At 39.7% G+C, this 22,153-nt stretch overlaps 2 protein-coding genes and 1 pseudogene across 8 annotated transcripts in view; 2 read left to right on the top strand and 1 right to left on the bottom strand.

Moving 5' to 3' along the window:
- Polr1a (RNA polymerase I subunit A) overlaps positions 1–11,784 on the bottom strand; it is a 77,852-nt gene extending 66,068 nt beyond the window's left edge. For all 4 annotated transcript variants that reach the window (XM_004844590.3, XM_021258203.2, XM_087204267.1 and 1 more), the window contains exons 1-4: positions 11,592–11,784; positions 6,277–6,481; positions 4,634–4,783; positions 187–294 (exon numbers count right to left, since the gene is read on the bottom strand). In XM_004844590.3, the coding sequence (XP_004844647.1) occupies positions 187–294; positions 4,634–4,783; positions 6,277–6,481; positions 11,592–11,668 (540 nt within the window). In that variant the 5' untranslated portion in view covers positions 11,669–11,784. The remainder of the gene's footprint in view (positions 1–186; positions 295–4,633; positions 4,784–6,276; positions 6,482–11,591) is intronic.
- Positions 11,785–12,030: 246 nt separating this feature from the next.
- Ptcd3 (pentatricopeptide repeat domain 3) overlaps positions 12,031–22,153 on the top strand; it is a 48,559-nt gene continuing 38,436 nt past the window's right edge. For all 4 annotated transcript variants that reach the window (XM_087204274.1, XM_004844588.3, XM_087204276.1 and 1 more), the window contains exons 1-6: positions 12,031–12,190; positions 14,135–14,187; positions 14,280–14,316; positions 17,100–17,145; positions 19,122–19,190; positions 19,667–19,771. In XM_087204274.1, coding sequence (XP_087060400.1) covers positions 12,087–12,190; positions 14,135–14,187; positions 14,280–14,316; positions 17,100–17,145; positions 19,122–19,190; positions 19,667–19,771 — 414 coding nt within the window. In that variant the 5' untranslated portion in view covers positions 12,031–12,086. The remainder of the gene's footprint in view (positions 12,191–14,134; positions 14,188–14,279; positions 14,317–17,099; positions 17,146–19,121; positions 19,191–19,666; positions 19,772–22,153) is intronic.
- LOC101697443 (cardiolipin synthase (CMP-forming) pseudogene) lies at positions 21,092–22,119 on the top strand (annotated as a pseudogene).

Genomic DNA, 22,153 nt, shown 5'->3' with positions numbered 1-22,153 from the left:
CTCACTGGTCCTGTAGTAGAGATGGGAAAACAGACTGAAAGGTCACAGACTCCTCAGAGGCAAAGTCGGGATTTAAACCCAGGTTTACCTACAGGAGCCAAAATCATATGCAAATGACATTACATAGGGAACAGTGATAATTACACTAAAAACAGACGTAAAGGAAAACAGGCAGTGAGAACTCACATGTGCACCCTGCGCCCCCAAGAAGTTGTTCTGCACAATTTTGGCTACGTACTGCTCTAACTCTTCTTGAATTTCAAAACCAGAAGGATCACCATTTTCTTCCAGAAACTGAAAACAATGAGAAATCTGTGTTAATGCATTAAAATCAGTAAATGTCTAATATGCATCATCCCTAAGGCCAGCTTCTCCATGGAGGAAGAAATTAGTTTGAAGGGAGAAAGAGACCATGACTACTACAACAGAATACCTTGCTTCAATAATGGTGCATTGTATTATTCAGACCAAACCTATGACTGGAAAGAACCAAAATGGGATAAAACACTTTAAAAATCTTAACGCTGAGAAGGACTGACTGTGAGGGAAAACTGGGCCAAACAGAAATTTCTTAAGGTCAAGGAGTACGAGGGCTGCAGCTGGACAAATGCAGGGTGTCACTAAGTACACCACGTGCCTCTGTAGATGAGACTGACGGATGTCCATAAGGCTCTCTGGAGATCTGTGACACGGCAGCCCTGGCCTTGGGCACATTTTCCAATTCAGCAATTTTGAAGTTTTCATTTCAAGGTTCTCATACGTGTAGGAGTCTAAAGCTATATTACAAGGATAGGAATCTAAAAGGACACCAACACAGAAACACAATAAAAGGAGGGCCCAAAAGCTGCACCTTCAGGAAATGCCAGTCCTTGTATAATGGCTCAAGTAGTCCAAGGAGCCTTAAACTTTGAACCTGGACTATGGTGGCCCCAAGTTGGTAGTCCCATCAAGCTATGTGGCAGAAGCAATGAGCATCCTCTCTGGAGAAAGGCAGCATCATCCTAGGGCTCAAACTATACCCAAGACAAAATTTTACATTGTACTCATGGCCAAAAGTAAGTATATTACGAAAAGGGAAGAAGAGAGGCTTCCTAGGACTTGGACAGTATTTTGATATGAAAGGGAACCATATGGGTGTTTATATGATTACATTTCTGTATGCATTTTTTTAAAATTTTAAAGACAATAGGCACCATAATTTTATATCAATAAAATTTAAACTCTGGATGAGATGCACAAATTCCTAAAAAATGTAACTTTCAGTAAAGTTATAAGAAAGTCCTCTCTCTCTCCCTTTGTGTCTATTTCTAACAAATCTGACCCTGGGTTAACTTTTCAGCTCCATTCCCCTGGAAATGTGATAGAAGTGGAAATGTCAGTTGTATCATTAGGTAATACTGCTGATGGCAAAAATGGCCTAATTGGTTTGACTGCAGCTGGACTAAGACTATGAACTACATACTAATTAGGAAGCCATGGCTCTGAACGTCCCACATCAGGCTTGAACTTGAGGGTCCCTGACAGCCCAGCTCATGGAACTATTAGAAAGATACTGATTGATTCTTTTGTGGGCATGAAAATTTTAGAACAAGTGGCTCCTGTAGCCACTGATGTGATCTTGTTCTTTTGCCTTGGAGCAGTCATGTGGAGAGCCAAAAAAAAAATTAGTCCCTGGATGGCTGCGAGGATACCACTAAAGAGAATGTTTAACACCGTTCTACTAGTGTATCATGTCTCCAACCTTTCACAATCTCTTTCAGAGCATTTGAGAAGAGACAAATTTCTTGACTTGGTTTTTTTTTTTTTTTTGTACCAGGGATCAAACTCTGGACCTTGCGCTTGCAAGGCAGGCAGTGGAACCATTGAGCTAAATCTGCAGATTGACTTGTTTTTATAAGGCTGAGATAATCCAGATACCCAAACTCAAAAGGACAATATAGGAAAGGAAATTTACAAAACGATCTCACTCATAATTATAGATGCAAAAACCCTACAGAAAATATTGGGAAATCCAAACCAGCAACATATCAAAAAAGCAACAAGGCAAGAATGAATTGGATTTACACCAGGAGTTCAAGGTTAGCTTAACATCAGAAAGGAATCAAGTAATTTCATCATGTGAACCTACTTAAAAAGGAGGTAAATTATCTAAAATTTCAACAGATACAGAAGTGATAATATTTAACATTCAGCAATCAGAAAAATAAGAATAGAAAGGAGCTTCTTTAATATAATAGAAGATTCTACAAAAGTTCAACAAACACCATACTTCATGGTGAAATGTTAAAAGGTTTCCCTAATTTTCTGGAATAATTTATTTTTACTTTGAAAGTCTCAAACTCCGAAAATGTTACAAGTACTTTATTTACAAAAATCTGTTTTTGAACCATTTGCAAGTAACTTGTTGATTTTATGTCCCATCACCCTTAAACACTTTGTTAAATATTTTCTATAAAAAAGGACCATCTTTAATATGACCATGATACAATCTTCAAACAGTAAATAACATTAAGAAATTATTACCATCTAATACTCAGACACCATTTTCATTTTGGCGGTTCTCCCAGTAATGTCTTTTACAACAAAAATATCCACTTCAGAACCTTCTGTTACATTTAGTTGTCGTGTCTTTTTAGTTTTCTTCAATCTAGAATGGTTTCATAGTCTTTGAAGACATTAACACTTTTGAAGACTAAAGTTGAGTTTTATAGAATACCCCTAAATTTGGGTATGTCTTGTGTTTTCTCATGGTCAGATTCAGCTAGTGTCTCTCTAGCAGGTATATCCAGAAGTGATGCTGTTATACTTCATCTTTTAAGGTGGTCCATGATTTTGATCTGGCTTATCAAGTTACATTCACTCTTACAACTTGAGTAAGAAGGTTACTGCCAGACTTTTCTTCTTCTCAACCTTTGAAATACAATATGTATGTGGGGAGGAGGGGTACTTTGAAAAGTGTGTAAATAGCCGATTAGGTAAACTTTCAGTCATTCAATTCTTTCATTTCTGTCAGTATGAACTCATGGATTTCATAGTTCCCTACTTTATTCAATGAGTCATAATCATTTATTAGCATCATTTATTTTGGTGTTCAAATAGTTCCAGATTAGGCCAGTGTGAGTTCCTTCACTCTGGCTCCTGTGTTCTTCTGACATATTCCCATTATTCTTTGAGCACATCCTGGCTCTTAGGCATATGATATTCCAAGCTGGTCTTGTACTTTCTCTGTCCCAGCCTTAGAATCAGCCATTTCTTCAACAGGCCCTTTTATCAGACAATGACATTGGAAATCAAGATGCGCATGCTATTTGTGTTCATGCTACCACTGCTCCAAATCCTCACAGGGAAAAATACATATGTGTACACACATACCCCATACTTCACGTCAATACTTCTAATTCCTCTTCAACACTACTGTATTAATTCTGTCTTCTCTATGTTTTTTTGTGACAATATGAAATCTGGCCCCCGATATCCACCCCATGCTTCGTCCCTAAGTAAACATCCCTTCACTTGTTTGAGCTCTGGCCTTCCTTGTGGGGATCCATTGTCATTTTGCTCAGGCCAAGTCCCTATGCAAGAATATCCTCTCTGTCGATACTTCCCTCACCTTGCTGGGGCTCAGATACCCCAAACAGACTGTGCCCCACCTCCTAATGTCTTTAGGACTGTAGTATTCAGGAAGGGGGAAGGGAAGGAAAATAGCCAAAGGTATCTCTTTGTGACAAGAAACAAGACAAAGATGTCTGTTACTACTTCAACATTGTGATGTATATCCCAGCCACCAAAATTAGGTAAACAAAAGAAAGAAAACATAGGCATTGGAAAGAAGCAAAACTTCCACTACTTAGATATGATTGTGCTGAAATCTTGTATCTATATATAAAGTTTTAAATTGATGATAATTTTGCCAGGCTGCTTCAAACAAAAATTAGTGATATTCTGGTATATCAACACAGAAAACAAAAATTTAAATAAGGTACTTAGAATAATACCAGAAAACTTTAGTAAATATTAATTAGGAAAGGAAAAATGTTTCTTTACAATAGAGAGATCTGATGATCACCACTTTATCCAAAAATAACCAAACCCAGCATGGCCAAAAGCAGAACAGCCTGACATCATGTACCTCTTAAAATGATGCAATATGAAGTATCCTGTCAGGTGGGTTGTATTCTTACCAAATGTGAACCCAATAAAGAAATAATTAGGTGAATCCAGAATGTGAGAAATCCTATAAGGCAACTAAGTTTTAAATTGTGAAAAAAGTAACACAAAAAGGAATTTTCTACATTAAAATGTTATACATGCAAACAGACCAAAGAGCTATAGCTTGTGTGATAACAATCAAAATGCATAAGTCTTGATTAGATCCTGGGCCCAAAAGGAAATAAAAATGTCACTACTGAATAAAATGGCCTTTCAATGTTGTTTTCATTAACATCTATCCAATTTCTTACAGCTTCAGGGTTTTATATCTAGTTATAGCCTGTAAGGGCTATCTGCACAGGTACCTCTCACATGAGTCACATTCTGGTGACTGTTAAGGTCATAATTAGGAACAACATACAAGCATCTCTTACTCCCTGCTACTTGGCTTTCCTAATTTCTATGACCACCATTATACACCTACCCTCGTCAGAATTTGCTCCAGTTCGTAGACTGCTTGGAGGGCCCCAACTTCCAGAACTTTCAGCTGGCAGACAAGGAGGTGAATCACAGCCCGGGGACAGGTCAGCATGTGGCAGTTTAAACAGGAACCTCGGAGCAACAGGTAGAGTTTCTAAAGAGAAGAGATAAAAAGAAACAGGACATAAGAGACATAGCATTCATGGTGATTTTGAGTACTCCTGAGATTTTTTGTTCTGCAGTCAGTTTGCTCTTTTAAGAATTCCACTTCAGAGCTGGGGATTTAGCTCAGTGGTGCCGCCGTCTGGCTCATAAGTGCTAGGTCCTGGGTTCGATCCCCAGTACCCCCCCCCCCCAAAAATTCCACTGAAGCCTGTTTAGAAAGGCATTTTTGACCCTAAGAATTAAAAATACTCCTCTATGGTTTCTTTTTTTTTTTTGGTACTGGGGATCGAACTCAGGACCTTGTGCTTGCGAGGCAGGTGGTGGAACCACTGAGCTAAATCCCCAGCCTTCTTTTTTTTTTTGACACAGGGTCTTGCTATGAGTTCAGGGTGGCCTTGAAGTCACTATGCAGTCTACGCTGGCCTCAAACTTGTGGCAATCCTCCTGCCTCAGCCTCCTGAGTGCTGGAATTACAGGCGTACATCACCATGCCTGGTCTATGGTTTCATTTTAACCCATTAAAATGTAAAATTTACTTACAGTGAAATAGGGAGTTACTTTTCTCTTGTATCAACTACTTAACTAAGCCAATAACCTTTCTTTAACAGGGTTAACAGACAGATCACGTCTATGTACACCAACAAGTAGCTTTAAAAAACATTCCCAGAGGCTACATCCACTGATATGATATTAAAAGCTATACACACACAAGCAGGACTTTAGCCAGCATCTTTGCTTTGATATGATGGACTTTCTGGAGCTTTGCTTCTCCTGCCACCTAGTAAGACTCTACAGATCCATTTTAAGAGATCTGAGGCCTTGAGAACACTCAAGTTTTCTCTGTTTTCAGAGTGTTGCCACCCAAGTTTCTGGAAGGCACAAAGACTGTAGAACAAAAGGTGCAAGGGATAAATCTGAACATTTTCCCTCATGTGAATAGAATCAAGCTGGAACTCTTCTCAACTGGAAACAAATTGAAATTTGCTTCATCAGAGGTATAAGAAAAGTCGAAGTAGCAGGCCAATCATCACTAATTCAAAAAGCTCCAGAATACAGAACATTTTGAGCACTAACATGGTACCACATAGGCAACATTTGACTCCTGACCTCATGTGATGGGTCACAGTCCAAATGCAGGTACATGAGAAATACCATATAAAATTACCTTCAGACTGTGTGTACAGCTATATATGAAACATGAATTTCTTGTTTTAGACTCGGGTTCCATCACCAAGATATTTCAATATTACATCCAACTATTCCAAAATCTGTAAAATTCTGAAATCAAAAACATTTCTGGTCCCAAGCACTTCAGATAACTCAACCTATATTTGGCTTTCTCAGGTTTTCTATCTTTCCAGAGAATGCTTTAACACAAAGCATCTAGAGCTTAACCTTCTCAGATACCTTCTGTGGGAAGAGAGGTGGCCCTCAAGATCCCACCAGCAGCCCTGAGATCCACACACCCCAGACAACACGTACTTCAAACAGGAGAGGGTTGTACACTGTGAGTGGGAGCTCAATGTGGCCCAGGTGCCCGGAGCAATTGTTGAAATCTTGTACACAGGTGGAGCACACCTCTTTGGAATCTGCAGGGCCCAATGCTAAATCATACAGACCATTGGCTGATGGGTTCCCCAGGCTGTCCAGGTACCGAGGGTTTGTAATGGATTTAACACTTAATTTCCTAAAGAGATAAAAAAGAACAAGAGAAAACTCAGGTTACCAACCTTGCTGATGTTTCCTTTTTAGCATTTACAAAACTGTAGTCAAGTGATTATTTAATGTGTTTCCTCTGACTCATTCTGACAGTTCTGGGGGCAGAATCTCTCATAGTCCTTACCACCACACCCCAACACCTATGCAGGGTTAGCACACAACGGTTACTCAGCATATCAGTCACATTCACATTGTTAGCACAAAATACTCAACATCCACAACTTTAAGGAGGAGAGGTTTATTTTGGCTCACAGTTTTTAGAGAATTCAGCCTATGGTCAGTGGGCACTTAGGCAGAAATGACATGGCAGAGGGCATGGTGGAAGACAGCTGCTCATCCCATGGAAGCCAGGAAGCAGAGAGAGAAAAGAGGAGCCCAGGGACAAGAATACGCCCTTCCAGGTGATGCCCCTAGCGACCAGCCCTAACAACATACTCAGCTACTAAAATTATCAATGGATGAACCCATTGATGAGTACAGCACCCACAGGATCTAATCACCCTTCAAACACATGACATTTCTGGGGCACATTTTAGATCTAAACTGTGACAGTAAGTATTGTTAAATACGAATGGCAAAATTTTCAAAAATAATCTAGAGCAAAATTTGCACCAAGTGCATTGGCCAACTTTTTATAAAAAGGGCTTAAGCATGTACTACACACTGAATGCTTTACAAGCAGCATTATTTACTTGGTCTTGAAATTACTTCTTGGCCTTTTGGCTACGATCAAGTGTACTCTTGGTCTTAGCTCTCTGAGATAAGTACCACTACATGTATTTTTCAGAGGAGGAAAAGAAGGCTTAGAGTAGCTGGGTGATTTAATCCAAGCGACACAACCAGAATGTGAGGAAAGCAGGTCATAAACCAGACCTAACTCAAAGCCCCAACAGCTTAATGAAAGAGATGTACAAAATACCAAATTCAAGAAAATTAATAGATATTCAAAATTTTAAGAACCAGAATTTGCTTTATTAAAGGTTTCATCACATTTTATGGTTTTTATTTTTTGGTACTGGGAATCAAACTCTGGGCCTTGCACTTGCCAGGCAGGCACAGCACCACCGAGCTACATTCCCGGCCCCCTATGTTTAATTTAACAGGGGCTCCTAAAGGACAGTTGCATAACTAGTCATGCACTACCTTTAGAAATTTCTGTCAAAAATGGGCTGCATATTCAAAGATACATACCATAGAGCCTAGGTGAGTAGCAGGCTATGCCATCTAGGATTGTGTATATACACTCTATGACATTTCACAAGGTGAAATCATTTGATGCACTTCTTAGAATGCATCCTTTTCACCAAATGACACATGATTGTATTATTGCAAAGCCTACTTTGTTTTTTTAAAACTTTTCCAATTTAGAAAATAAAGGACAAAGAAACCATCCCAATCTCACATCCTACTGGAAACCAGCATAAAAACAGTGTTAAGTTCTCCGTAAAGGTAACTATATACTGAGTATAAAGTGATGATGGCCTACCAACGACTAAGCTGTTCTAACCTAGGACACTCTACATTGCACGGTCAGGCTGAAACCCAGGCTACCTTTAGGCAGATCTGTTGCAGTGGCTCTCATTTATATAGTTGCAAATTTCATCAGAAACTTTAATCTGATGTTACGTGTAGTCTCTTCATACAAACATGAGGTCCACCTGCAACCCTGAACTGGATAACACTAAACTACTTAGCTTTCTTGTTTTTCCCCTTAACTTTTGAAATCATAACTAAATATATATATAGAACTTAGCATGTTAATCATTTTTAAGAGTACAGTTGAATGGTATTAAGTACATTCACATTGTGCTACCATCACCATCACCAAACTCCACGGCTCTTTCCATCTCACAAAACTGAAATCTATACCCATTATACAATTAATTTCTCATTCCTCTCTCCCCATCCACCAGGAACCACCATTTTGCTGTTTCAATTAATCTGAACCCTCTAGGTACCTTATGCAAGTGGGATCATACATTACTGTACTTCTGTGAGTGGCTTATTTCACTCAACCTAATGTCCTCAAGGTTCATCCACGTTCCAGATGGCATGTATCAGAATTTTCTTGCTTTTTAGAGCTAAATAATATTCTATTGTGTACCCTGTACCACCAGATGGGACTGCCCCATGCTATCTGATGGGACAGCTGTGCACGTACCACAGGAGTGGCTTAAGCTGGCAGGAATGCAACACATTTAAATCAGAGGCTTCAGGCAGCAAAACATATGAATTATGGTCCATTGTGAATGTGTTAGAAAATAACATATAAAAAATATAGTGCCTGGAACAATTTGCTGTCTCCCTCAGCTGGGGTAGAGGAGAAAGTCCCTCTTAGTATTTATTGTAAGAGGGGAAGGGTAACCAATAAGGATTCTACTACAGGGTATGCAGTTTAAAACCAACAGACTTGGGTTTGAGGATGACCTCTGCTAGTTCCTAGAGAGACATTTTATTCTCTGGACTTGAATTTCTTTTCCTGTAACCAGGACCACCATCATAAATGGTTGTAGCAAGGATTCACAGTGTCAAGTGCTGAGTACGCAGCTTCTCCACCTATCCACTCATGCACTCAACATATATGTATTGCATGCTTGCTTTCTTACTATGTGCCAGATAGAGTTGGGTGCTGGGGAAATAGAAAAGATTTCTATGCTTATAGACTTTACATTTCATTGGAGTAAGAGAAGAAAAACACTCCTCCCCACCCCCACCACACACACACTAAATTAGGTATATAGTCTTCAGATGGCAGAAACTGCTGTGGAGAAAAATAATGCAGGACAGGGAAAGAATAATGTGGACCAGTGACCAGAGAAGCTGTCACTAAGGAGACAGCTGAGAAAATGCCTAAAGGAGATAAAGGAGCAAGACCTGCAATCATCCAACCAAAGGCTTTACAAGAAGTAGCAGGCAATGCAAACATCCCAAGGTGGGTGTGTGCCAGTGTGTTTGGGGTCAGCAAGGAGGCCATGGTGACTGGAATTAAGATGAGGTCACTGGGCTTTTACTCTGAGTGAGAGAGAAAGTTACTACAGCCTAACAACATAAAAGGAACATTATTTAAATTTCTCAACCTTAGATCAAAAAAAGGTCTACAATGTTTGTGATGGATATAAATTTGTCCACGCTGTTTCCTGTTTGAAAACTATGATTATCTTTTTAAAAATTTAAGCAACCTAAAATATTTCTGCTTTTGGATAAAATTATCTACTTATGGCTAGTGATGATAGTACACTGTTACACTTGGTATGTGTGGCTCGGGAGTTTATTTATCCATTTATTCAACCAGACATGAAGAAACAAAAAAGAAAAAGACATATAGGAACCTCAAGGCTAATGGACAGAGACAATATAAACAGGTACAAAAGCAATTAAGGCACATTGTATTAGGTACAGAAAGAGCTCAGAAAACGAGGGACATGGAACTGAGGCTTTAGGTGTATGTATTTGGTGGGGGACAGAGGGAAGTAGGTCACTCTGGCAGAAAGGACTGCATGCAAAAGAAATAGCTTGAAGAAAGATCCACATATTCAAATGATAGCAATTTCTGCAATATGCAAGTTGTTTAGTAGAGCTAGAGCAGGGATGATGTTATAGCTAAACCATCATTGGCCTAATCATAGGAGTCTTTATAAACTATGCTAAGAAGGAATTCTTTATCCAAGGGAAACAGAAAAACTTTGGAGGCTTTTAAGAGTGATAGATGAAGCTAGGCGTGGTGGCACACACTTGTGATCCCAGCACTTGGGAGGGTGAGGCAGGAGGTTCACTGTGAGTTTGAGGTGAGCCTGGGCTACATCATAGTTAGTTTAAGACCAGCTTGAACTATTAGTGAGACTCTGTCTCAAAAAAAAAAAAGTGACGGATAAATACACATGCATTTTGGAAGACTAATTTTGACAGCAGTGTGTAGGATGGACTGGATAGGTATGGGGGGAGTAAGGGCTTGCTCTAAGGCACTGGCAATACGGGTGAAAAAAAGGGTATAAAGTATAAAACATAAATATGGCACATAGCAAGAGCCAAAAAAAAATGTTAGGAAAGCAAGGCTTAAAATTAGACAGAATTTCCTCGTTTCTAGTGACTATTTTACACTAGACTAGACACACCATTTTGGAAAGGCAAGTTCCACTTCAATTTGTGTGTGTGTGTGAGGGGGTGTTGAATTTTTAATATGAATTTAGGATCTCTCTGAAATTCAAGTAAAGATGTCCAGAAAACAGCTAAGTAATTGGAAATTCACCTAGAAATCAGGAAAAGAATTTTGGCCTTAAGATTTAACTTTCGGTGTATCAATCATAAAAATGATGAGTCCCTAGAGACAATATTTAGGATAAAAATAGATAGAATAGGACCTCAAGGATCACGGACCATGTTCCCCGATATGTGAACACCCAACTCAGTATCTGGCAAAAAGCGGATGTTCAATAAATATTTGTGTGTTGGTAGCCTGGTAAGAGGGAAGGAGAAAGGAAAAAGTACTTGTCCCCGAAATGGTAGAAAGTAAGATCCTGGGAGACAGTAGTTTCAAGAGGGTGTGGTGAAGAGTGTCAAATGGCACCGAGATCAAAATGAGGATTAAAGAGAGTTCTCGTGATTTAGTAATTAGACGGAAAATACAGCAGGGATCCGGCTCTATCGATTGAACTGAGACAAAGTACAGACAAGAAGAAACTACGCTTCAATGACCGCGTGTAAGACACTAATTTCACAAATGCTGGCTAATTAAGAAGGAGACGAGCGGGTGATAACGCAGTACTGCGGGGCGGCCCTGGCCCCCGTGCAGTACTAGAGGCAGGACACGCCGGCAGAGGATCGTCGCCGGAAGTGCGGACCACGTCGGGGACATGCGTAGGATAACCATGCCCTCCGCCGATAAGCGGCAAGGCCTTCTGAGAATAGTAGTTCATGGCGCCCCCCTCAAGACTAGGGATCTCCACGCTTCCTACCAAGTCCTTTGTGTTTTTGTTTGTTTGTTTGTTTTGGTACTGGGGATCGTACTCGGGTCCTTGCGCTCGCGCAGCAGGCTGCGAAACCACTGAACTAAATCCCCACCCCTCCCACCAACTCCTTACTTGAGCTCTTCAGCCGAATACATTCCGAAGGAAATGCCCTGCAGCCGCCGCCAGGGCATGTTCTTGGAGCCCAACATCCTCCAGGTCCGTTTTGAGATCCGATACTCAGAAGAAGATGCTCCAGCCACCACCGGCGAATTTGCAACTAAACCTCAACCCAGGAACCAACATGTGATTCAAACTGCGCCTGCGCAAGGGCAACGCTGGACGAAATCACTTGTGTGGGGGGAGAAAAATATTTTTTCAGGATTTTTACTCCCTTTCATTTCGAAAATATTTAAAGATATATGAGACATTAAAATAATAGTTTGAGAAAATTTCTTCAAAATAAATTAGGAGTATTGGGTCTTTAACTGCTGCGACAGTCTTTCCAACACCGAGGTAGAAACCTCCCATTTCTAGCTACATGTTCCTCGCCCACTTTTCCCCTCTTCCCTCAACGACCCTAAAGGTCGAGGGTGTGCCTTCCCAACATGCTCTGCGAAGAATTGAAAGATGGCAGTTGTACGCTCTGCTTGCTGGCTGCGGGTCCGCAGCGGGCTTCGCTTGCCACTTGCGAGTCGGCGGGTAGGTGTGTGTGAAAGGTCACACAGTTGCAGGTAAGAGAAGTTTGGGGGAATCCTTAAGGGAGACGCGAAGATGAACTTAGTCCTATGTTACCTTGAAAACTACGGATTTAAGAGGCTTATTACGGTGTGCGCATGCGAATTCTCACGGCCGCGTGTTCCTGAGGGTGAGCACGCGGAATCAGTGACTTGAAATACAAAGAAGGACAAAAAAGCGTGTATTCTTTAGGGAGGTGTGCTAGTTATTTACAATACCTTTAAGTTAGAATTGCTCGCAAAACAAGGACCCTGCTCTCACGAAGCTTACGTTCTAATGAATGTGATTAATACCAATTCCATTTTTAAAAAATCCGCCCTTGCTCATTTTAACCCAACGAGGAAGAACGAGGAAGAGTCATAGATTTTTCCCAAATGTAAGGCAGCCCTTGAATGTCGGTGACGGATGTTGTGGTGAATCTGGGTCAAGTAAATGATCAGATTCTCAGAAAAGCGGAAGACCCCACACACACGTCTTTTGAATCTGTGGTAGTTACAGCTTGGAACATGTATCACCTATGTATGTTATTTTTATTACTTCTGTGTCCATGTGAAAATGTGAGAGCAACCGTGTAGTTTTTGTTTTTTTTTTTAAGACTTGAGGAAAACCTTATTTTTTAAGTTTACTTGTATTTTTACTTTTTGACTTCTGAGGATTGAACTCATGGCTTGTGCAATGAGCTACATCCCCAGCCTCTTTTAAATTTTTTTATTCCAAGACAGGGTCTCCTACCCAGGTTGAGTTAAACTTGATAGCCTCCTAGAGTATTGGGACTACAAGTGTGTGCTACCGTACCCAGCTTTTGTTTTATTTATATAAAAGTTTTGTTGCTGGGGATTGAACCCAGGGCCTCCTGCATGTGAATTACACACTCTGCCACTGAGCTAAACTCCCAGCCCAAGGAAAACCTGATTTTAGAGTCAAGGTTTGCCTTTCCCCCAGCTGGATGATTAATAGACAAATAGTCTGAGTGGATAACCATGTGAAAAAATTGTGAGGAATAAATAAGATACATAGTTTACAATATTTTATATGTATTTTCAGTTCTTCTTGAGAAAACACTTCACCTGATAATTGCAGAAGCCTTTTTTATTTTTGAGTCAGCAAGTCTCATTTAGTTTGGCTGGCCTCAAACTTGTGGCGATCCTCCTGCCTCAGCCTCCCAAGTGCTGGGATTACAGGCATGCACCATGTCTGGCTGCAGAATCCTTTATGCAGTTAATTTCCAGTCTCCTTGTTCCTGGTTGTGTTTAGTGTTGACATTTACCCATTTTCTTTGCCTGACAGCAACATCCCTCAGCTTTTATTCTCAAGACAATGGTGCTTTCTGTCCTGATGTTACAAGAAACACATAGCATGATATGTAAGAGTTGATCCCTTTCTGAAATAACCTTGGAAGAGAATAGTATTATTGTTTTAAAATGATGCCTGAGACCAAATGTAGTGCAGGAAGTATTTTTTGGTGTAATGACATCTGTTTTTTGAATTGTACTGATGCCGTTTACCAAGGGAATACACAAGGTAGTATTAATTGTACCCATTATCTCAGTGTCCCTGACTATTTTTAGTGTCATCAGAATATTGTAAAACTCATTTGTTGGCCAGTAATTCTACAAAGTTTTTCGTACTTGAGCCTTTAGGAAAATAATAGCAATTCCAAGTAAAAATTTTATATTTGATGCATTCCTAATTATTGAAGGATGTGAAATAAAAACCAGAGGTGAAGTGAATCTGGTCTTTACTGTCAGGGCATTATGCATGTAAGAGCAGGAACAGTAATATTGAACATGCTGTTTAGGCTGTATCCTCTCAGATCGACCTGAGTTATTTAATCTGTTTGATCCATGGTAATTGGAACCTTTGGTCTCAAAATGCATGTGAGTGGAGGTGAGCTGGTAACTCCACTAATGAGTATTAGCTAAAGCTTTCATTTTTTGCAGAGTTGATTCTGGAAATACAGCTTGCCCAAAGGTTGAAGGAACTGACATAACAGGTACATTAAGTATTGAAATAGTTCCACTTTTTTTATCAAGACATTGTTTGTAGTAGTAATATTAGGAAGCTGATTTGTTTTTTCTCGTTAAGGAATTGAAGAAATAGTCATTCCAAAAAAGAAAACTTGGTGAGTATTTGATGGGTATTCATTCAGCAAGGTTTGCATGCTTATTGAGTAAAACACAGAGGTCAGATCAGCAGGAATCAGTGACAGGAAGAGGAATGGAAAGAGAGGGATGCTGGGGGGTTTCAAAGGCATAAAGGAGGAATGTGGAGCATATAAGAGGAGTAAGATTTACTTAAAAGACATGGTGGTGCACGCCTGTAATCCCAGCACTTGGGAGGCTGAGACAGGAGGATCACTTCATTTGAGGCCAGCTTGAACTACATAGCAAGACCTTATCTCCAAAAAAAAAATGATGTGGACCTCAAATTTTAGCTTTTCACTCATTGGATAGCTCCTTGAACAAATTGCCTTATCTCTTTTAGTCAACACTTGTTGTATATGTAAGAAGTAAAACCTCATTGAAGTACTTTATAGTATGGTTTTATTGAATACTTAAAGGCCCCTTAAATAAAAGTCAAGTCTTAGAATTCCAAGTATAACCTGAAGACGCATGTTCATTTAAAAAATTTTTTTGATTATTACTAAAGAGAAGATGGGATAAATGTAACATGAAAGGAAATAAAATTACTGACAGTTCCACTACTCAGCAGTAAATCACTTAGCTTCTTTGCCATAATGTAAAGTTTGGATAATGATAGTACCCACCTCAAAGGACTATATCAGCATTTTGAACAGTATGTATCACATAGAGCTTGATTGTAGCTATTACTTTTTAAGTTTTGGGGTATAACCTTATCTATTTTTATATAAGGTATACATACACATTTAGTTTAGAATTGAATTGTTAGGTTGCCCTACTTTTAATATTTAATATTTCATTAGGGTTGTAACTCCTAAGTGCAAACTATTATCTGTCCCTTTACCAAAAAAAGTGTGTTGATCCCTAATACAGTGCCTCTTATTACCAAAGTAAGGAATCTTTGCTTTCAGACATGGAAGAAGTCTTGTCACCTATAATTCCTCTTGCTTTATTTTAGACATCAAACTTTTTTTTTTTCCCCTCCAGTACTCAGGGCTTCTGCACTGAGCTATAAATCCCTAGCCCTTTTAACATATTTTACTTTTTTTGAAACTAGGTCTCAAAAATTGCTTAGACTGGGCTCAAACCTCATCCCTAGGCTTCTCAGTGCTGTGATTATAGGTGTGCACCACCACACCTGGCTTAGAACAAGCATTTTTTCGATGGTTTTTTTTTTTTTTTGGTATAGGGTCTATAACTCAAGATCTTGCACTTGCAGGACAGGCAGCGGCACCACTGAGCTAAATCCCCAGTCCAGAACAAGCATTTTTTAAGGTTCTGGTTTCCTAGATCACACAGGTACCATAAAAGACTTCAGTAGCTTGTCAGTAGTCATTGTGAATTTTCTTATACAAATATAACATGAAAAAGGCAGTGTTTTGATTCAGTAAATCTAAATTGTGTATAGTTATTTTAGAGAAATGGGCAGCCCAATTTTGGTCAGTACATAAGGCATTGGATTAAAAAAATGCAAATTAAAGACTACCAGATTAGCAAGAAGAAGATGTTGAGTGGCTTAAATATTGTTACTGGGGCATTAAATTGTTAAAACTCTGTACATGCTTATTGCTTAGCTACTTAGGAGGAACACTTGCATATAAACCCAAAAAGACGTGAATGAAAATGTTCTTCATGATTTGGGAATAGTAATTTAAAACAGCCTAAATGCTCATCCATGAGTGAGCAGTAAAAAAATAAATGATTTTTACAGTGTAACATATAGATAGATGAATTACTTAGATTTATGTGTAGTGACATTGATGGTATAGTCAGACTTATATAAACATTCAGAGTGACACTATTTTTCATGGTGAAATGTGTGTGAAAAAATACCGTTAAAAGATCTGGAAATACAAATACCAAAGTCATTAGAGTCAGGTCACAGGATGACACCTGATACTTTAGCTTAACCCTTTAAGCCTAGGTTTTTTAAAGATAGTATATTCATTGTTATTACTTTTTTAAAATAACGTTTTTTAAAAAAGAGAACTAGTAAGTAATATTTCAGTTTTTCACTGGCATTTGTTTATTATGTTAGGGAGATAACGCTAATTTTGTAAGAGTTATAACTGTCTTGAAAATGCAACACATTAAACCTCACAAAGAAGTAAAAATAGATTTTAAACCAGATACCTCAATTGCCATTTATGCTCTGAAACTTTTTGGTTCAGTGACAAAAGGTCAGTACAGTTCTGACCTGCAGTTCTTGCCACTGGGTTATATATGGTTGAAGGGCTCCACACCAGGAGGATGTACTAGAGTCTTTGAGAATTCAGGAAAGATGCATGTGATAGTCTTTCATGGGTCCTGGAGGCTCTGATTCAATAGGTCCAGAGTGGAGCCTGTTGTTTAATTCTCATCTATGCCTGAGTTAAGTGTCTCTAATTTGGATAGTAAAGGCAAGAGTAGTCCAGAAACCTGCAGAAAGAGTGTGTAGGAAAGTGGATAGGAGGAGGTCAGCAAGATAGTTGTATGAAGTGAGAGCAAGAATCACTAGCCCTGGGTGATGATATTAAGGACCAAGCCAGAGAGTGCAGGCAAAGTAGACAGACACACAAGCGAGTACTAACCACTTTCAGGCAAATGAACCAGACACTTCTCACTTCCTAACTTGTTATTAGTCTAGTGGGCCTGAGAGATAAAGTACCAGCTGAAGGCCAGCCCTGAGCTGTCACTAGCTGAGACATTATGAAAGTAGAATTGCCTATTCACTTTGTGAGTATGAAGATCCCTGAGAAGATTAACTTGTGATTGTTATTCCTAGGGATAAAGTGGCTGTTCTTCAGGCACTTGCATCCACCGTAAACAGGGTAAGTAGGATTTTGGTTTTAGTTGTTAACTCAGGTAATAACACATTTAATGTTCATATATCTTTTTTTTTTGGTACTGGGCATTGAACTCGGGACCTTGTGCTTGCGAGGCAAGTGGCAGAACCACTGAGCTAAATCCCCAGCCCCATATATCTTTATTGTTGACTACTGTAACAGTGTCTGTCCTCTCCTTCAGCCTCCTACAGACCATTCTCAATTCAGGAGTGATTTCTTGTTCCTGTAACTAGAATGAAAACTGAAGTACCCCTACCAGGGCTCCTAGAGCATACATGATCTGTGCCCCCATCACTTCTTTTGACCATATCCACTCCTGTGTCCCTTGCTTATTCTGCTCTAGCCACACTGGCTTCCCTGCTATTTCTCAGCAGGCAGATTCTTTAGATATACACATATATTGTTACCTAATCTCTATAGTACTTATTTTGTAAACGTTTTCCACTACTGTTGTAAGCTCTGTGAAGGAGTAAAGATTTTTGTTGTCTCTGGTAACAAGAATAATGGCTGGCACATAGGAGGAATTTAATGGTGAATGAATAAATGAGCAGTGATTATTGCAGTAGGAGAGAGTAGAGTAGGTGGAGAGTATTAAGGAGCTAGAATTGGCTGAACCTGATGACTGGTTAGTTGAAGGAAATAACATAAGAAAGAGGGTTTCTGCAGTTCACTGAGACAATGACTGCAGGTAGGCTCTCCCAATGTCAGGGAAGTTCATTTTGAAGTGTCTGAGCTATTGGGCCAGACTGGAGAAGGTGTTTCTCAGAGCCCATAGAAGATTTAGAAGAAAAATTAGGAGACTGATAGGAAGAATGAGTGTAGTAAGTTAGAAGGAGGTGAGCATGTCACCAAAAGTAGAGGCTCAAGCAGTTGTCTTATTAAATAACAGTAATGCTAAAGATCAGGCCCAGACTTAGGCTATAGGTTGAGAACAGTAAAGGAGTAATCCAGGGCAGTTAACCTAGAACTGCTTTGTCTGGCTCACTTCTACTTACCTGCTACATCTTGAGAGCAAGTGATACAGCCAGATGAAATGAGCCTCAACTAAGTGATAAAGATTATGAAAGTGGCTGCAGAAAACTAGTACAAGTGAAAAATAAATTGCCTCCAGGCCCCCTCGTTATGATCAGCTTTCCCTTGAGAGCTTCAGGGAAGCTCTGGCCTCAGGAGACTCCCAAGTCAGTAAAACAAAGACATCAAGGGCACAGTCAAGAAATTCAGGATATAAATGAGTTCTTAGTATGGAGCAAAGGTCCCAGGGGGTCCAGGTAGCCATGTCAGGCTAAGGAGACAGAAGAAGTAATTGTGGATCAGTTGTACTGCTGAGTTGATTTTGCCAAAGGTAAGGGAAAAATTTGTTGTTTGTTTATTTTAAGTGAGGTTCTCACTAAGTTGCCCAGGTTGGGCTTGAGCTTTCGATCCTCTTGCCTCAACATGTGCCACCGCTCCCAGCTGAAACAGTTTTAAGAAGTATAGAACTTTGAGCAACAGGTCACTGGAGGAACAGTTGCTTTTCACACCTGAGAGGGCCCAATATTTCCTGTTTTTAGGAGTGACTCTTAGATGAAGTTGAGCATGGATGGACAATGGCCAGCTTTAAAGGAAATCTTTACTAGGAAACTGGTGCCAGGATTAATTCAGAGTCTCCTTACCTAGAGTTGAAAATAACAGTAGTCCTCACTGATAGCAGATTCAAATCTGAAGAATCAGCCGTGGGAGTTTCAACTAGTTTTTGGTTTATTTGTGCTTAATCATAGGCAAGTCTTACAGGACAACGGTTTGATATCTATTAATATATCTTCTGTGTCTTTTTCTCTCATATTTATACATACACACAAATCTACATGTTCTTGAATGTAACATGCATAATTAAAACCTATTTTACAGAATTTTTGATCATTACCAAAACTCATAAGGTCTTAATAAAAACATAGCTTAAAAGATGTCTGTTCTATCCATAGGATCCCACAGCTGCCCCTTATGCATTTCAAGATGATCCTTACCTCATACCAGCATCTGCTGTGGAATCTGTGAGTGTTTTCATTAACTTTTCTAGCATAATTTTTTTTTATTACTGGTTTGAGTATGAGAGTACATACACAATTTAATTGAAAAAGCCTTTGAAAAGTTTATAGATGATGACACATTGGTACACTTTGTGAATCCTTTACTACTTTTATCAGAAAGATTTAGAGATTGTCTCTGGAGTTTTTGGTTTTGGCTTTTGATATTAGAGCTTTTTCACACTGTAGAAAATCAATTCAGTTCATGTATTGTTTTACATATTTTGAGCTGTACATGACCTGAAATTATGTCATACTCAGTAGAAGAGTTGGCTATGTGAAGTACAGTGATTTAATTTCTATTGAGATTCTATTCTTTGCTCCATTTCTTTTTTGGAGGGTGAGAATAATTCTTACTGAGGGTGTAACTTTCAGCTTGCTTGAACCGAAATTACATGTAAATGCCAATTTGTATCTAAACTTTTTTTTTTTTTTTTAAATAGCGTTCATTGTTATTGGCAAAGAAGTCCGGGGAAAATGCAGCAAAGTTTATTATTAATTCACATTTCAAATACTTTCAGAAGGACATAGCTGAACCTCATATACCGGTAAGAAATAGTTTCATTTTTCACATAATCCCATATAAATGTAAATTAGATCAAGTTTTTATGGTTAAATTTAAGTAGCCATTTGAATTAGATGAATCAGCCAGGTGTGGTGGCACAAGCCTGTAATCCCAGGACTTGGGAGGCTGAGGCAGAAGGATCACCATGAGTTCAAGGCCAGCCTGAACTACATAGTGAGATCCTGCCTGAAAAAAAAAATTATTATTTTTTTTGTGTGTGTGTGTGGTACCGGGGATTGAGCTTGGGACCTTGCACTTGCTAGGCAGGTGGCAGGACCACTGATCTAAATCCCTGTTTTTGTGTTTTTTTTAAATAAAAAGCATTTACTAACCTTTTTAAATCCTTTTGTATCTAATTGCTCTTTATCCTGTTTCCCTGTTTGGATTCTGGGCCCTACACTGGTGGATTTTTGTTTCTATCACTTTGCCTCCTCAGTCTCTTTTATTAGCTGTCTGTCCACTCCTTCCCATCCTTCCCAGTGTGTCTTTCTTAGGTTTCCTTGCTCATTTTCTCTTTTTAAATCCCTGAACTAGGACAGTAGCAACTGTGGAATGATCATTTGTTGTTCAGCCCTGTCCCCTTTTATGTTTTTGACATGTACTTTCCTGTGTTTAGCTCCAAGGCCACTCATGTTTGAAGTTGTCCAAAGGTCTCCTGCCTTTATGGTGGACGATGCCATTCATGTTGTATTGTAAATTTTTTTCGGTACTAGGGAATCATACCAGAACCTTGTAGAAACTACGATTAGGCTACTCCTGGTAAATCCCAGATGATTTCTTCATCTGATTTCTCCCTTAGACTGGGAGTACTTTGAGGGTAGAGAGTACCTTTCTTTCATCTCTGTATCCCAGGTGCCTAACAATGCCTAGGATAAAGTTGTACCCATTCAAAAATATTTGAGTAAATTAGTGAATGAAGAGAACTAAGAAATGGTGGGAGGGGAGAAGAAAGAGAAGTAGAAAGAGTCAAAATGTGTTATGTACATGTGCCCGCTCCCTATGATGAATGTACTGCAAACATACTGACAAGTAAATTTGAAAAATTAGTGAATGAGGTACTGTAGTGGTATATACTGTGGTGGTATTGAATGTTCAGAGGAAAAGAACCATCCAGGATGAAAATTTTCTGCCTTTGAAAAGTGGATGCACTCTGACATGTTTAATCAAGATTGATACTAAAGAGAGAACATAGGTTTTTAGCCCATGGAAAAGTAAGGTCAGCTCGAGTCTGGGAAGTTTAGTTGGAAGTATGGGCTCTTTGGATACAGATTAAATGTTCTTAATCAAGTTTGAAAATGGCTAAGAGCCAGCACGGAGGCGGCGGCAGGCGTGTTTCTGCGGAACATGGAGAAGCGGACGGCCTGTGCCCCGCGCTGCTGAGCTCGCGTCGCCCGTGTCCCTGCAGGGCTATGCTGACCTGGCGCGTGGCGCGCGGCCCGTGGGGGTCCCTGTGTGGGTCGGCTTGGGCGCGGGGGCCGCGGCCCCGGATCCCGCGGCAGAGGATCCCGCGGCAGAGGGCGCCGCGGCGGAGGCCCTGGGCGGCCGGTGTGGCCCCGCGAGCGCTGCCAGCGCGTATGAAAATCCACGGACAATTCCAAATATGTTGTCAATGACAAGGATTGTCTTGGCTCCAGTTTTGGGCTTTTTGATTATTGAAGATTTTAATGTTGCACTCAGTTTTTGCTTTAGCTGGACTTACTGGTTTGTTGGATGGATTTATTGCTCGAAACTGGGCCAATCAGAAATCAGCTTTGGGAAGTGCTCTTGATCCCCTTGCTGATAAAATACTTATCAGTGTATTATATGTTAGCTTGACCTATGCAGATCTTATTCCAGTTTCACTTACTTATATGATAATTTCAAGAGACGTAATGTTGATTGCTACTGTTTTTTATGTCAGGTATCGAACTCTCCTAACACCGCGAACACTAGCTAAGTATTTCAATCCTTGCTATGCTACTGCTAGATTAAAACCAACATTGATCAGTAAGGTGAACACAGCGGTCCAGTTAAACTTGGTGGCAGCTTCTTTGGCAGCTCCAGTTTTCAGTTATGCTGACAGCATTTATCTTCACATACTGTGGTGTTTTACAGCTTTCACCACAGCTGCATCAGCTTACAGTTATCATTATGGTCGGAAAACTGTTCAAGTGATAAAAGACAGATGAAAGTCACCCATTACCATTAGCAAGAAAGCAATAGACATCGGCGGCGGCAGTGCCAGTGTAAATCTACATGAGTTCCCTGTTTTCGTGTTCAGCTTGAAAAGGGACTTGTCAGAACAAACCGTGTCATCAGAATTAAAGTAGTGTGCATTGAAGAGAAGTTGATCATGTGCATATGCAGAATTTCCAATGTATTTTTA

The sequence above is a fragment of the Heterocephalus glaber genome, unplaced genomic scaffold (assembly GCF_053883595.1).
Source record: "Heterocephalus glaber isolate CG9 unplaced genomic scaffold, H.glaber_assembly_v1.0 deba00000470, whole genome shotgun sequence".
Classification (NCBI taxonomy): domain Eukaryota; kingdom Metazoa; phylum Chordata; class Mammalia; order Rodentia; family Bathyergidae; genus Heterocephalus; species Heterocephalus glaber.
Note: the sequence above shows the minus strand (reverse complement) of the source record. Positions and strands in the feature narration are given on the sequence as shown.